Source organism: Apis mellifera, unplaced genomic scaffold, assembly GCF_003254395.2.
Source record: "Apis mellifera strain DH4 unplaced genomic scaffold, Amel_HAv3.1 GroupUN_88, whole genome shotgun sequence".
In the NCBI taxonomy this organism is placed as follows: domain Eukaryota; kingdom Metazoa; phylum Arthropoda; class Insecta; order Hymenoptera; family Apidae; genus Apis; species Apis mellifera.
Genome location: NW_020555867.1, coordinates 25,948 through 41,700, shown reverse-complemented (window position 1 = coordinate 41,700; position 15,753 = coordinate 25,948). Strand labels below are relative to the sequence as shown.

Below are 15,753 nucleotides of genomic sequence, written 5' to 3'. Positions count from 1 at the left end.
ATTTTTCCATAATTTATAAAAAAAGAATTTAATCGACAAGCAATTTAAAGCATTAAATAATATTGAAAATAATCATTTTTACAGAATTCTATGTATATATTATATACATATACATATATATATATATATATATATATATATATATATATATATATATATATATATATATATAGTATAATAAGGAATATACAAACGTCATAAACATTATAAAATTTAGATAATTTTTATTCATATTCTCGATCCTGATTCAAACGATCAATGATTGTTAGAAAAATATTGACAAAATTCAGAGATATCTTGGATCTTGGTTTTATTATAAAATATATACGAGAATAAGCTTTACATCGAAGTAAAAATAGTCATGATTAATCGATCGCGTGACAAACATTCGAGGTCGATCTCTTAATATCAATCTAAAAATTTTTATACTTATTATTATATATTATATATAATATTATTATTATATTACAGGATACATGATTTTACATCATAATGATCAATTTATTTTTATGATGATGTTTTTCAAAATTGATTGTGTTTTTCAAAATTCACAATTTTATTATTTCTTTTGTATATATATATAAACACTGATGGCAGAAAAAAATGGTTTGGTTTACTATAATAATATCAAATAATCAAAAACGATAGTCATTTTATTATAAACATTACTTTAATCTAAATTCTTAATTTAATTTTTGTCTATTTTTATGATAATTAAAGATTTAAATTTAAAATTTTTAATTTTTAATCATTTTTGATGGGAAATTAATGATGACGATTCTGAAATAAGATTACTTTTGCAACTTGGTTTATACTAATTACAATTTTTTAGAAGACTAATAATTATTCACTAGAGATCGATATTCATGATGAATATTTCGTTATAATTTTTCCACTTCCATAATCGAGCTTTTGAATTTTTTGAATTTTATGCTCGATTTTCGTATCATATTGCTTCTTAAAGTTTCACCACGAAGAGATGCTTTCATCGAATTTCTCATGCTACATTTGGAAAATGATCTGAATATGGTAACTGGTGGTATTTCTTCGTCTTTACGTTTTCTAAAAATTGAATTTAAAAATAAGTTTTAAAAAGTGCAATAATCATAAATTGATTAGGCTAAAAATTTCTTATTTACTAAAAATTTATACGCATAACAATCTCGCATAATGCATAACAATTATATATAACATTATCTGCCATTAAATTATTTGATTATTATTTATTATTATTTTTATTATTATATTTTAATAATTATTATTACTGTTCTTTTTAATCAGTAAAAATCAATCTTATTAAAAATAAAATAAAAAATTTCTCAAATAAAAATTAATAAAATAAAATATGTGAAACTTTGAAATATGCAAATTATATATAATTTAATATTTAATATTTAGTAATTAAATTTACAATTAAGTTTTTGATTTTTTTTAGGATTTTCATTGTATTTTTTAACTATATACATAATATTAAGGCAAAGGAAAAATTATCAACGTAAATATTTCTATAATATATATAACATTTTATAAATAATAAAATTTTATTATCAATAAATTATAAATGTTTATGCAAAATAAAAATGATTAAAAAAATTAATTTAAATGAAAATTTGTTTCATTTTTTAAATATTATAATGTATACTTTAAATATTTTGTGTTTTTTTTTTGTATTTTATATATATATATTTTGTAAATTTTATACATTCAAATTTTTAGATAAATGCATAAATATCCGCAATCTAGTTATCAAAATTTGTTTATTCTTTTTAAATTTACTAAAAATATTAATAATATCGACATATATTTTAATTCAATATCTTAAATAATTAAAAATTATAAAATTATTTACATTTAATAAAAAAGTTAAAAATTTCTTATGAATTTCATATAAATAAATAAGAAGATTGAAATTTTCTTCTCTAGTCATGATTTTACCTTTCGATACAAGGAGAGTCCCACATTTTCTGATCTCAAAGTCCTCTCCATCCTGCAGCGTTTGTGGAAGATCTTTGTTTAACGTTTCCGGTAGAAACAGAGTCAGAAGACTACATATGATACCAAGAGTACCTAATACAAGAGGCAAAATCGATGAAACGACATCAAGATACACGACAAAGGGTGCAAGGATACTGGCGACGTATTCCATTATGTATATCAAAGCTATTGAGCTCTATTAACTATTAACTAACCATCGGCAACACTTCAGCTGCATATTGGAGACCAATTGTACGAGATATTTATCCAAAATCGACCCAAAATTGCCAAAGTAGCTGTATAAATATCTGGAAAAAAAATATTAAAGTAAAATTTTAATTTTTTTTAACAAAAATTCCATTTTAATTAAAAAATAAAAAAACATTAAATTCGTTATTATCTTTAGATGATTTATTTTATCTTAATTTATATCATATTATTATTATGCTCATTCATTTTCCATATATTTACATGCATTTTATGCAAAGAAGAGATTTTATTAATTTTTTGTAAATGGATGTAAAAAATGTACAAAGATTAAATATTTATATGCTTTTTTTAAATAGCATCATGTATTTTTTAATGCATTTTATTCTCATATTTCTGGTAAAAAAATATATTCAATTCTTTCAAAAATCATTAAAAAATATTTTAATTTTAGTTTTACTATAAAATCATGATTTTATGCTAATATTGATAAATGAAACTAATATAAAAACATTAACATAAGAAAATTATGATTTATTATGAATCATAGCAATATAAAAATTAAAATATTTCTCTAAAATTAATAATTTTTTTAATTTGAAATTTATTTTATTTAAAAATTTATTTTTTAGTCAAAAAATTAGGATTTTTTCACAATTTTCATATTTTTAATGAAATTTAAGGGACCCAAAGAAAATTTTGTAAATCTATAAATTCCATTAATGAAAAAAATAAAAATATAATATAAAATATTTCATTAAATATTAATATATTTCATATATACGTATTAATAATTTATATATTATAGTAATAGCTTATGATTATATAATTATTTTATTATTTTTTACTATATTTATTCCTATGCCAGGCAATTCTTTTGACAGGAATCATTGAGAAAATCTTGAAGAAAATTATTATTAAATATATATACAAATCATCAGTTATTATGTTAACTTAAAGAAAAGAATTTTAAATTTTTAATAAAATTGTCAAAAAAAAATGACAAAGAGTGCACTCGGAACATGTCAAAAAGAATATAATCAAAGCAAAGGAAAAAACAAATTATTAATATGCACATATATATATATATATATATATACCTATATATTATATAGTACATATTAAATATAATTAATAATTATTAAATGACATGAAAACGTGAAAAATATAAAAAATATAGAAAATATTGAAAATTGTGAATGATTTTAATTTTTTAGATATTATATACTAAAATATAAAAGAAAAAATAATAAGTAAATAATAAAATTAAAGAAAAGAAATAATAAAATGAAAGGAAAAGAAAACAATCGAAAAGAGGAAGTTGCAGATTAAATATTTCTTGTCTCACCTTAGTTGCCACGGTTGCATAAGGGACATCGCTATAATTAAATTCCCATCCATGTTGACAAGTTTTTGTCGGCCACAATGGATTCGGCACATAACTTTCATTTAGCAGAATCAAAGTATAATTTACATCGTACATATTACATCTTGAATAACCTTCATGGTCGAGTGGTATCGCTAGCGAGAGTCTGAAACAGAAGAGAGTGTACGGTATATAATAATGTCTTTTAATACGAAATGAACATTCTACAGATGAATAATTAATGTTGTATTTATTATTAGTTAATTCAAAAGCATAGCATTTTTAAATTAATAATATTTCATCGGTTTATATAACGATGAATGAGTTGTTGCGTATTTATTTAACGATAAAACAAATGGAATTTTATTTGCTACGAAAAAATTGATTTGGGTATATTTCGGTCATATTTGGTTATATTTGAATCATTTTTTAAATTAATAATATTCTAATTTAGTTCTCGATATATGTTATTTTTTAAATAATTATGATAAAGTTATCGCATATCCGTTTTAATAAGGAAATATATTTATCGATCAATTATTATTTTAAAGTAATTTTATTTTTACAATTTAAAAGATTCATAAAATAATATAATATATCGAAGAATTTATCGAAGAATTATTTTATTTTATATAAGTTTTGATTTATGTTTCATAGAAAACTTTCTTCTCCAAAAATTTTCTTCTTGAATTAGAAGTTTTACAATTCTATGTTCTCAAAATCTTATATCTCATTCTTTAATTTTATCATTGAAATGTTTCAATGATAATGTTTCAAATTTTGTAAAATGCAAATTTATGGAATTAATAATCATAAAGTAAATAAATTAACTCGAATATGCGAATGATATTATCGATATGATCAGAATTGAAAATTGAGACCAAATTATATCAATTGAATAATATTTTGATAACGAAGATACTGATATCGATATAACGTGTAAAAATTTAAAAAAAAATAAGCCAGTATTAAATAACCGCAAGATTAATTTGCTTGATTATCTCTATATTGTTGAAAACATTTACTAATAATAAACATCATTAAGATAATTCACTATTGGTAATTACAATTGTCTGTTTTTAGATAGATTTATAATAAAATAAGAAACATAGATGTCAATATAGACATTTAAATGAAATTCATTCTATTCACCTGTATAATATCATTAAATGATATGTACTATATAACTATGTACTAAGATATATATCTTATTACTATTTATTATTTATTATAATCAATATGGCACAAAATTTCTGGATATTTTTTTAATATATTTTTTGATATTTGTAAAAAAAAAAAAGAAAACAAAGCAATATCCTATTGATATTATTATTAATTTGAAAATAAATCACTACTTCTTGAAACTATTCTATGTTATATTATTTTTATTCTTTTCATTCATATATTAAAAACAAATGTAATAATATAAAAATATAAAAAGAATACTAAAAGATTTATAATAAAATCTTTGTTAAATTTTATATTTTCTTTAATGAATTATATTTCTTAAATGAATAAAAAATTTTGTATTGAATCCTTTGATTAATCAATAATGTTGTCAAAGAAAAAGATATTAAAAAAAAGATCTTGATTTATCGAATAAAACAAAAACTTTAAATACAATAGTAATAATACTTTATAATATTAAATCCTTTAAATTCTTTCATATATTATATATTTAATAATTTTAGTATAGATAATAGTTTTTCTGAAGTAATTATATCTATTAAAGGATTTAATATTACGTTGCATTTTATTAAACGTATAATTATTATATACCATATTATTATAAAATTTTTTTGTAAGAAGAATTTCTAATAATTTCTAAGAAATTTCCAATTAATTGCATCAATCTCGATTCGATATAAGTGAAACATTCGATAATATTATTATTGAAAAAATTATCATCTGTATCTAATCAAATGTCATAAATCGTAATTAATCGTATTATTAAAAAAGTGAACAAAAAATACGTTTTTACGAAGATATAAATATTTATGCTAAATTTGTCAGGCTATATTCATCGATAAAAACTTTGAGAGATAATAAGCGGAATAAACGATGCATATTATTTTTATTGTCGCTTAAAGTAGATTTGGATCGTCACTGATCAGCCAGAAAAGATTAGTCACAATCATATTTAGAAATACGATTCTTTTCCATAAATTTAAATTTTTAATATCACGTTGATTAAATTAAATAATAATTGTTTCAGCCATTTTATATTGCATAATTTCTTGCAATGATTTTCAATTGTTATTAATTTATATTAATTGTAATAATTTAATAATTACAATATAGTAGAAAGAGTCATTTTTCAATTATTTTTAAATATTTCAATAATTTTAAAAAATTTTCAATTAAATATTATAAAAATATTAAGTAAAAAATAATTATCTAAAAAAATCATTGAAAAAAATAATTAAATATCGTAAAATATCTATAAATATTATTTATAATAACGAATGAAAAAAAATATAATTTTATTTATATTTTGTTCTGTGTGCAACTTAAAACTTTAAATTATTTTAAATTGATTAAAATTTTAAAAGCTTTAAGTTACAAAAAGATAATTATCGAAATTAAGATTTTTGATATTAATTATTTCAATTTTATTATAAAATATCATTTCATTATTATAATATGAAATTAAAAATAAAAGAACAACGTTCAAATAATTACATTATAATTAAAATAAGGAAAAATGGAAAATGCCATTTCTATATATTTTTTTAAAGTATCAAATATTGAAGAAATGTTCATGTTGATATTTTTTTAATTTTTTAATTAGAATTCTTTAATTAAAAACTTTTTTAGATATTATCTAATAGATTATAGTAAAAATAAAATATGAAATTCTATGATATTAAAATTTTAAATATATGTATTGTAATTTTAAATATATTATATTATTTAAACTATTTTATATTTAATTAAAATAATATCCATATATATTTATTAGAATTATAATATAATATCATGAAAATAGAGAATGCTATTTTTACAAATTCTTTTAAAAACTATATTAAAACAAAAATTAAAATACATAAAATATTTTCTGAAATAAAAATTTTATATAGTTTATATAAAACATTGTATATTTAATTAAAATAGTATTTAATTCTTATTTCTAAGCATATATAGTATTTTCATAATTATAGAAACTTCGCCTATAGAAAATATCGATCATTAATAAATATTGTTATAAATTGTTTAAAAATTTTATATAATTTTCCATTTTAAGAATTTTTAAAAATAATTTTCTTTACTGAAAAGCTTTGTTAATAAATCAAAACATTTTTAAATTAAATCAAACTTTAAGAAATTGAAATAATATCTATCCAAAACCACCACTCCTATTTTAATCACATATTCATTATCCATTTCATAAAATGTTAAATATTCAATATTTAATATCTCTATATTGAATTGTTATGAATTGTTTATTAAATCCTAAATAATTTTCCATTTTAATATCTATTCTACCATGAAGCATTCTTAGTAGCAATTTTTACATAGATCGAAAGATCTTTGGCTCGGATGGCGCGTTAACGAGAAAGTTGCAATAGAATAATATGCAACAAAGTTTCTAAAGTTTTCTAATAAATTAAAACAGGATTCAAAAATCAATTAATTTCACTATTTATCAGTTCATAATTGGAATAAAGCAATAATTTCTACTATGCAAGTATTTCAGAACTAAAACAGATGTAAGTCTTATAACATACATACGTTTATTTGTAGAAACACGGTTTATGAAGACTTTTACGATCTGTTACCAGCTGCTCCAGCACTGTTCGAATAACATCGAAGGTTGTTAACCTACCGCAATAGTTGTAAGCAAACGAAAGTTCAATATTATATCTTACAAAAAAACATTTCGTCACAGCGCGTTACTAAAAGAAACGTTGATTCTCGTTTGAGTTTTTGCGATATTTTACCTCGACGCTTGTATATATATGATTGTATATACTCGCCGAACATAGTATAAATGTTTTTAACAGAATTAACACCATTGAAATCAAAGAACAATTGGAACATTATTGCATGTAACGATAAAAGAATTTTTTTGTTTAAATATTTTTTGTAAATAATTTATAAAATTAAATAATTATATAAAATTAATTTTTAAATTTTTATGTAATCATTAAAAATTAAAGATTTATGTTATGAAAATTGAAATAAAAAATTAATAGATTATATATATAGTATTATAAATTATTATTTTTTATAAATAAAAAATTTTCAGTTTTTATAAATTAAAGAGATTATTTTATATATTTTATAGTAATGTGTAAGTATTAAAAGTTTTAATTTAAGAAAATTAATTTTCATCTAACCGTGTTTTGAGATAAAAAAAAAATTAAAATGATGTTAAATCATTAAAATATTTTTGAATGTGTCTTGATCGATAACTAAATAATATGTGCATTTATACAGATTGTTATGTATCTGATGTATCTTGAATCATAAAACAGATATTAAATGTTGATAATCGTTCGTCACTAGAATTTTTTATTATCAATACGATCACAAAATTAATACAATCATAAACACTTATAAATGCAATCCATTCAGAATTTTCATCAGACTGAACTATATTGAATCAACAATGATTTCTATTTTTCATTCTTATCACTTTATTATATCTTTATATTTTTCATTTACCACTTCTTTTACAAAATGTATATAATAAATAAAAAGATAAATAATAATAATACACAAAAAATTCATTTCAATATTTAAATATCTACAGATATATCTCAAGTAAAAAAAATTGTTTATATCAAGAAAAATTAGATTTAAAGACAAAAAAAAAGAAAAAAATTTGAATAATGAATTTTAATGAATTTTATATATTAGAGACAAATGAATATTTAATCTCTAGAGAATAAAAAAAAAAACCAATATAGTTTTTGTGATTCAGGTTTTTTATAAAAATTTTGCAAAAGAATTTAAAAAATTTCTTATAAGTGCATATTCATATTATACATATGCATATTACATAACATATATATATAAATCTAATAATCTATGGTATTTTTTTATCGATCTTCTAAAAATTAATAATACAAGAATAAATCAATATTTTTTATGTTACAAAGGATTTAAACAATAAAATATTCTATCTTTTAATTATAATACTAATAATTATAATACTAATAATAATATAATTTTAATTGATTAGGATTCTATTATATAAATTCATTATATAATAGATATTATATACATTATATATTTATTATATATGTTTATTATATTTTATATATTTGAAACAATTATAAATATTTTTATTTGATGTATATATATCTAAAACAATATTAGAATTACAGAATTATAGAAATATTAGAATTATAGAAATGAAAATGAAAATTAAAAATTTACTAAACAAATCAATTGAATAAAATTCAAATGATTTATTGAAAAAATTTTACTATATAAATTCCAATTTAATTTTTAACGGATTGCAATCTAATAATAAAATCATTATTTTTAAATAAAAATTATTGTAAAAACTTTTATTAAATTTTATTAAATTTTCAATATAATTATTTTAATATTTTTTTATATTATTTTTTTTATATAATTATTATAAAATAATTAAGAAACATAATATAAAAAATTTTATTTATCTCTTGCTTCATTAAATGGAATCTTACTATTAATATTAAGAAAAATCTTTTTAATCTCATATATGTTTATAAATAGATATTTCAATAAATAAATCAAAATCTTTTATACATATTTTATGAGACTGTTTATTTATTCAGTGAAGATATTAATGTTAGAACAGACAGAACGAAAGATTTATCTTCGATCTTAATCAAATTGTCAATTTTAATTTTTATCTCTCATGATAAAAAATCATCGAAATCATTGAACAAATAATTATGACTTCGAATAAACAATAAATAATTTTATTATTAAATAAATTCTTTGTGAAGTTTTTTTTTTAAAAGTTTCTTTCCATGAATTTTAGAAAAATTTTTTTATCATATTTTTGTGTTAAAAATCACATCTCTTACTTTAAACAATTCCATTTATCTTAAATCTTATCAATAAGTGTAAGAAGCTGAATAAAATCTACTGTTTCGATCTCAGATTTCAATCTTATATTCAAAATTAATTTCATCTAATGAAAATATTTTTTTTTTTAAAATATCTAAATTTCTAACTTTCTATATAAAATATTTTCAATGTATTTTTTATTATTATTTACCTTTCGTTGGATGTGAGATTCTTTAATTCCGGTACCCAGCACCAATATTTTTCCGTATTAACGTGATAAAGATTTGTGAGAAATAAACCCATGCCACAAATGAAATAAAAGGAATCATCAATATAAACAGGATCTTCTGATAAAGTCCAAATTCTCCGATATAGGGTAACAACTCGTCAAAATTTAAATCTTTCGTTTCTTCTTTGATGTCATTTGCTTCCGGTATTTGAATATCCATCGAGTTCTGATAATTCAAATTATTATCCCGACTATTGTTCAAATGCACAGACGTTTCAAACTTTTCTTGTGGAAGCATTTTTTCAAAAATAAACTCTTCAAAAAAATAATCAATTATTGTTACAAGAATTCAATCACTTTTCTCTCATCAAACTTATAGATTAACTCATTGCCTCGTTTACATAAAAAAAGATCGTGAATTGATCTTTCTATGTTCCCAAATGCATCGTATTGCATTTGCTTTTACATTCACATTCAAATTCTCTTCTAAATTTATTAAAAAGCGAACTGTTTGAATTGTAATTCTCAGACACAAATCGACCACATGGATCACTGTATTTATTGTTGGCATCGCGCGAATTCGTAACAATATTTCAGGAATCAAAATAAGATTAGATAAATCCAAAGAATCAGTAATATGGAAAAAAAGAAAAAATGGATAAATCTTGAAGAGTTAAGAACTGAAACGATCAATCCTGTAACTGACTATATAACTACCGATTGAAAGATACTCCCTCTCTTTTCCATGCACAAATTGAATTCTGTGCTCTACAAGTAGTATTAAAGAGAGTGCGGATCGCATCAATCATGTATCGCGTCATGTAGCCAACTAATTTCTTTTGCATTCTTTCCGGTTGCAAACCAAAGCAAGACAATTGTCTTTTCTCATTTCAACATTTGTTGTGTTCATTTATTTAATTAATCACATAAATATATGTCTAATATATAAGTACAATTTTATGTTAGTAATTTTTTAGAAAATTATATAAAAGAAAAAAACAATTCAAAATTTATTTTCGATAAATATATTTAATATCTTATTAGTAGTAGAATAATTATAGAATGGTTTTAAAATAAAAGAGAATGTAAAAGTAAATAATAATTAAAATCTAAATTAATATATTAAATGAAAATTTTAAAAATATGTTGGTATTTTTTATAAAATTTTATGAATTAATCATTTAATGATTATGAATTAATCATTTAATTATTTAATTACGATTATTATTTTAAAAAATTTATATTATTTTACCAATTTAAATTATGAAATCTACAATCTTTTTTTTTTTAATTATCAAATAATATAAAAATCACAAAATGAAAACAAAAATCTACTTGCTATGTTTTTTTGTATAATATACATATTTAAATATTGAAAAAATTTAAGAAATCAAAGAATAAAAACTTTATTCCAATGCTATATAAATATAATGATAAAAAAAACAATCAACTTATTATGATAAATCGTTATATCGATAAATTTATATTTATTATTATAAATTTATTATTAAAAATATCTCAAATAAAAAAAAATTACAACTTCTGTATCTTTAAAATCATTTTTTTACAATTCTCATTTTCATCAATTTTAATTCTATACTATTTTCACATTATCTTTTAACAGTTTATTTTCAGAAAAAGTAAACAATTGATTGACTTATTTCATTCATTCATCATGATTATGCTGAGATAGAATTTTTTCCAAGTGTGATCTTGCGCGTTAACAATAATTTCTTTTTTTTTCGCATTATATTTTATCATCTTTATTTTCTATTTATAAATTATAAAAATGAAAATAAGTTGTATGAATGTAATACCAATATACTAATATACCAATATATTTTATCATTTTTATTTATAATCAACATTATCTATTGAACTAAAAAATTGGTGAAAATTTATTTGATAACCTAAAAGATGAAGGAAATTTCTCGAAAAATAATAGTGAATAAAAAATTTCTAATAAAAATATGTGTAATTTTATGATAGTAAAAATATTGCATACTTATTTAAAATATAAATACTATAGTCTTTTGTCAATATATTCATCAATATATTTTGTCAATATATTTGTCAATAAATTCGACTGAAACTTATTTATATATATAAAAAAATATATAAAAAAATTTTGATATTCATTATTATATTATATGCATATAAAAATAATATTAGTAAACAACAAATTATCTACAAGTAAATATATTTTAGATTAAAGATTAACAGACATTTATAATACTTTTCGATTATAGAATCATAAATATACAAGCATAATAAAAGCATATTACCATTATGACAGCATCCGATTTTAAAGATAAATTTTTATTTTCTTATTTTTTTTTTTGTTGCCATAGCGATACATTCAAATGCAATAATAATTATTATTATTATTGCACACTAGACATAATAAGAATAATTTATTGAATATTATACAGGTTAATTTAGTCAATTAAAATTGAATTATATCTTATTTTAATAAATATTAAAAAAATTATGTGGAAAAATTTTCTAAAATAATAAGTTTTTTTTTATCTAAGATTATTTTTTATGAAACTTTATCGATAATTTATTTTAAATAGAAATAGATTAGAACAATATATCGTTATGAAGAATAAATAATTTTTAATAATGAATTATTATAGTTTAGTTTTATTAAAAAATTCTTTTAATATAAAAACTTATGAAAAGTATACATAGCCTCAAGAAATCATTCAAATATGAAATCTTTAACTCTTTTCACAAATCATTAGAATATATTTAGTGTATATAAAATTTATATCAATATAGTATCCATTAAAAATTACTATATATATTTTTTCATAATTATTCGTTATATTGACTGTTATCAATAATTAAAATTTCTTTTTTCTTTTTTATGTGTATATGACATATATTAAAAAAGTAGAATAAAAAATAGGAAGACTTGTATCACTTCATATATTTCGTATAATCTAACAATTTGTTATTATTCGAAATATTACATATAAAATAAATTATCGGACAAAATACATGTTTTATTAATATAATAACATAACATAATAAACAAACCTAACATTTTTATGCTATTATTTACACTATTATTAATATCCATGATCCATGAATGCAACGATAATCAAAACAAACCTCTCTTACAACTTCAAGAATTAGCTCCATTACCAATATTTTGATTATTCACAATAAAATTTTTTACATCAACATTCATAGTAGTGTCAGAAAAAGATTTACTCATGAATAGGATTTTTTAAAATATTTAGATGAGCATATTATCTAATTATGCTTAAAAACAAAAACAAATGATTAAAATCGACCTTAAACTACGCAGTGTTTTCAAGCTTCTTGTGTAGAAAAATTTCGATATCCACTCGACATATAGGACAGCATTTATTAGTATATAAGCATTGATCGACACAGTCTATATGAAATAAATGCATGCATGGAAGTCTCCTACATAAAAACATTAAAAGAGTATTATATATAAAATAAAAAAATAGTTATTAAAAAATTATTACATATATAAAAAATAATTATACCTGACACTTTCACAGTCTTCAAATTCAATAAACATATAGTACATTTTTCAATAGTATCTTCATTTTCAATTTTTTTTTTCTATTAAATAATAAAATATTAAAACAAAGTAAAAATAGCAATATATATATTGTAATAAATTCATACAAAAATATAATACATTACCGTTTGTATTTATAACGGAATGTATGACTTTCAATTGATTTTATGTTGTTCCGTAATTAATATGAGCCATATGCCGTAAATTAACAAGACGCATATAATTTTCAAGTTGCGCCGACATTGGACATGCTAGATGTAGCAAACCAAAAGATGAAAATGGTATCGTATTATATATCATGAGCATCAGATACTTGCTGTGTGAATTATATATATATATATATATATTTTTGTATATATGCTATATATAATATATATGTATGTTTGTGTGTACGTGCGTGCATGCATGATTAGGGTGTGTGTGTATACAAATACAAAAATTATATATTACTCATTATCAGTATTATATATAAAAACATATCAAATGATGATGTTGCAAATTAATATGAATATAGTGTTTATATAGTTGTGGACCAAATGGTCTTCGATGAGGACCATAATGATGATACATATGAGGTACGTAAGGATGAATTAGCATTCAAGGCAGCATAACTGGTGGTGTTGGTTCCATATCTACACCATTCAAAGAATTTTCCTAAACATATAAAATAATATAAATTAATGTATAAAAATTAAATTTTGAAAAAATAAAAAATAAAAAAAAAATAAAAAAATTATAAATTCATTATAATATTTATTATAATATAATTTCTTTGATTGAAATTACCATCACAGATTGCTGAACACGATGGGCTAACATTTGGTGGCCTCCTAGCTTCTAGATGAAGATAAATAGTAGGTTATTATAGTGATGATAAAATTGGAGAAGGAAAATAATTTTCTGCAAATATCATATTTTCCGAACCATTGCAACGATTATTTGCATGGATTTTCATGAATTTTCTTTTTTCACATTTTTTTCTTTAAATATGCATCACAATATTTGTTTTTATAATACGAAGCACTATTATAAATTTCACATTGTCGAATATTTATACATTATCGATTTTCACGTAATATAGTTAAATAATATTATTCTTAATTAGTGATATAGACAATTAAATCTTATTATAGAACAAAATATATTTAAAATGGATTATTATTATTACGAATGTGTACGAATATCGATATATTTAAATACAAAAATTAAGATGAATTTAAATATTTCTGCATTATTAAAATTTCTTCTAATTATATCGTATAATTTAAAAAAAATAATATTTAAAATAACAAAATTATGAAAATTAATATGGAGAGAAACTAAATGTGAGATTTATATTTACCTATTTTCCAAAATTCTATTATATGAATAATTTTTAATTTTATAATATAAATTGATAAAAATATTCCAGAAAAATAGTTAAATTATTTACAATTTCACACCTTCAAATTAAACAAATAAAGAAAACTAAAGAAAACTAAAATATTCACTAAAATTACTATTATTATTGTTGTTGTTATTGTTGTTGTTTTTATTATTGTTGTTATATAAAATAACACTTATTAAAATATTTATTATTTCAAACCATTGATTTTCTTCTTTTATTTCTTTTTATTAACTTCTTTTTACTGTTAAATTTTCAACTTTCATATAATCGTTAGGTTACGTACTATTATATATTATTCATAATGATTTTTTGAAATTATGCATTAAATTTGTTTATATTTATAATTTATATTTGTATCGTATTTATAAATATATTATTAATATTAATAATAATATATATTAATATTAATATAATTAATATTAATATATATGATATTAATAATATTAATAATATGATTTTTATATGTGTATGTGTATCGTTATTATTATATATCTATTATATTATCATATTACTTTATGTTATATTCCTATTATATTTGTTACATATATATCGTTTTAATTTCGTGTGTGTGTATATAAACACACATATATATATATATGTATTGTATTTGCTGTGTGTGTGTGTGTCTTTTTCTTATCATTGTCTCTCTTATACGTTATTAGTACCTTTCTCGCGGTATTTTTTTTATATATCTATTACATATATATTACTCGAATAGCGTACGTGTGTATATCTTAAACGAACATGGTGTGCATGTTAATCTTGTGCGTTTATATAGCATGTATCGTGTACTTACTTTATTTAAATATAATACGTAAATTCAAGGACGTAAAGTAACGAATGAAAATTCTTTTTTTATTTATATATATATATCGTTTCTGTATGTACATGTATATATATATTACTTCTGGTGTGTTTGTATATATATGTTTTGTGTATGAATATGCATAAAGCTATAATGATATATTATATTATTATTATCTTCGGAGATAAAGTGATTTTAACATTATTTAAAT

At 19.6% G+C, this 15,753-nt stretch overlaps 2 protein-coding genes across 2 annotated transcripts; both read right to left on the bottom strand.

Annotated features, from left to right (window-relative positions):
* Positions 1 to 889: 889 nt before the first annotated feature.
* Positions 890 to 10,433, bottom strand: LOC113219366 (carcinine transporter-like). Its single transcript, XM_026445987.1, is given in 5 exon segments — positions 890 to 1,062; positions 2,190 to 2,282; positions 3,530 to 3,713; positions 9,768 to 9,822; positions 9,825 to 10,433. Coding segments are annotated over 4 exon segments (543 nt in total). The 5' UTR covers positions 10,084 to 10,433; the 3' UTR covers positions 890 to 1,062; positions 2,190 to 2,237.
* A 2,419-nt stretch (positions 10,434 to 12,852) lies between these two features.
* Positions 12,853 to 13,416, bottom strand: LOC107965807 (E3 ubiquitin-protein ligase RNF165-like). The gene is made up of 2 exons (XM_026445988.1): positions 13,313 to 13,416; positions 12,853 to 13,226 (listed from the first exon to the last, which is right to left on the bottom strand). The coding sequence occupies exons 1-2, from the start codon at positions 13,354 to 13,356 to the stop codon at positions 13,097 to 13,099; spliced, it is 174 nt and encodes a 57-aa protein (XP_026301773.1). The 5' UTR covers positions 13,357 to 13,416; the 3' UTR covers positions 12,853 to 13,096.
* Positions 13,417 to 15,753: the final 2,337 nt, after the last annotated feature.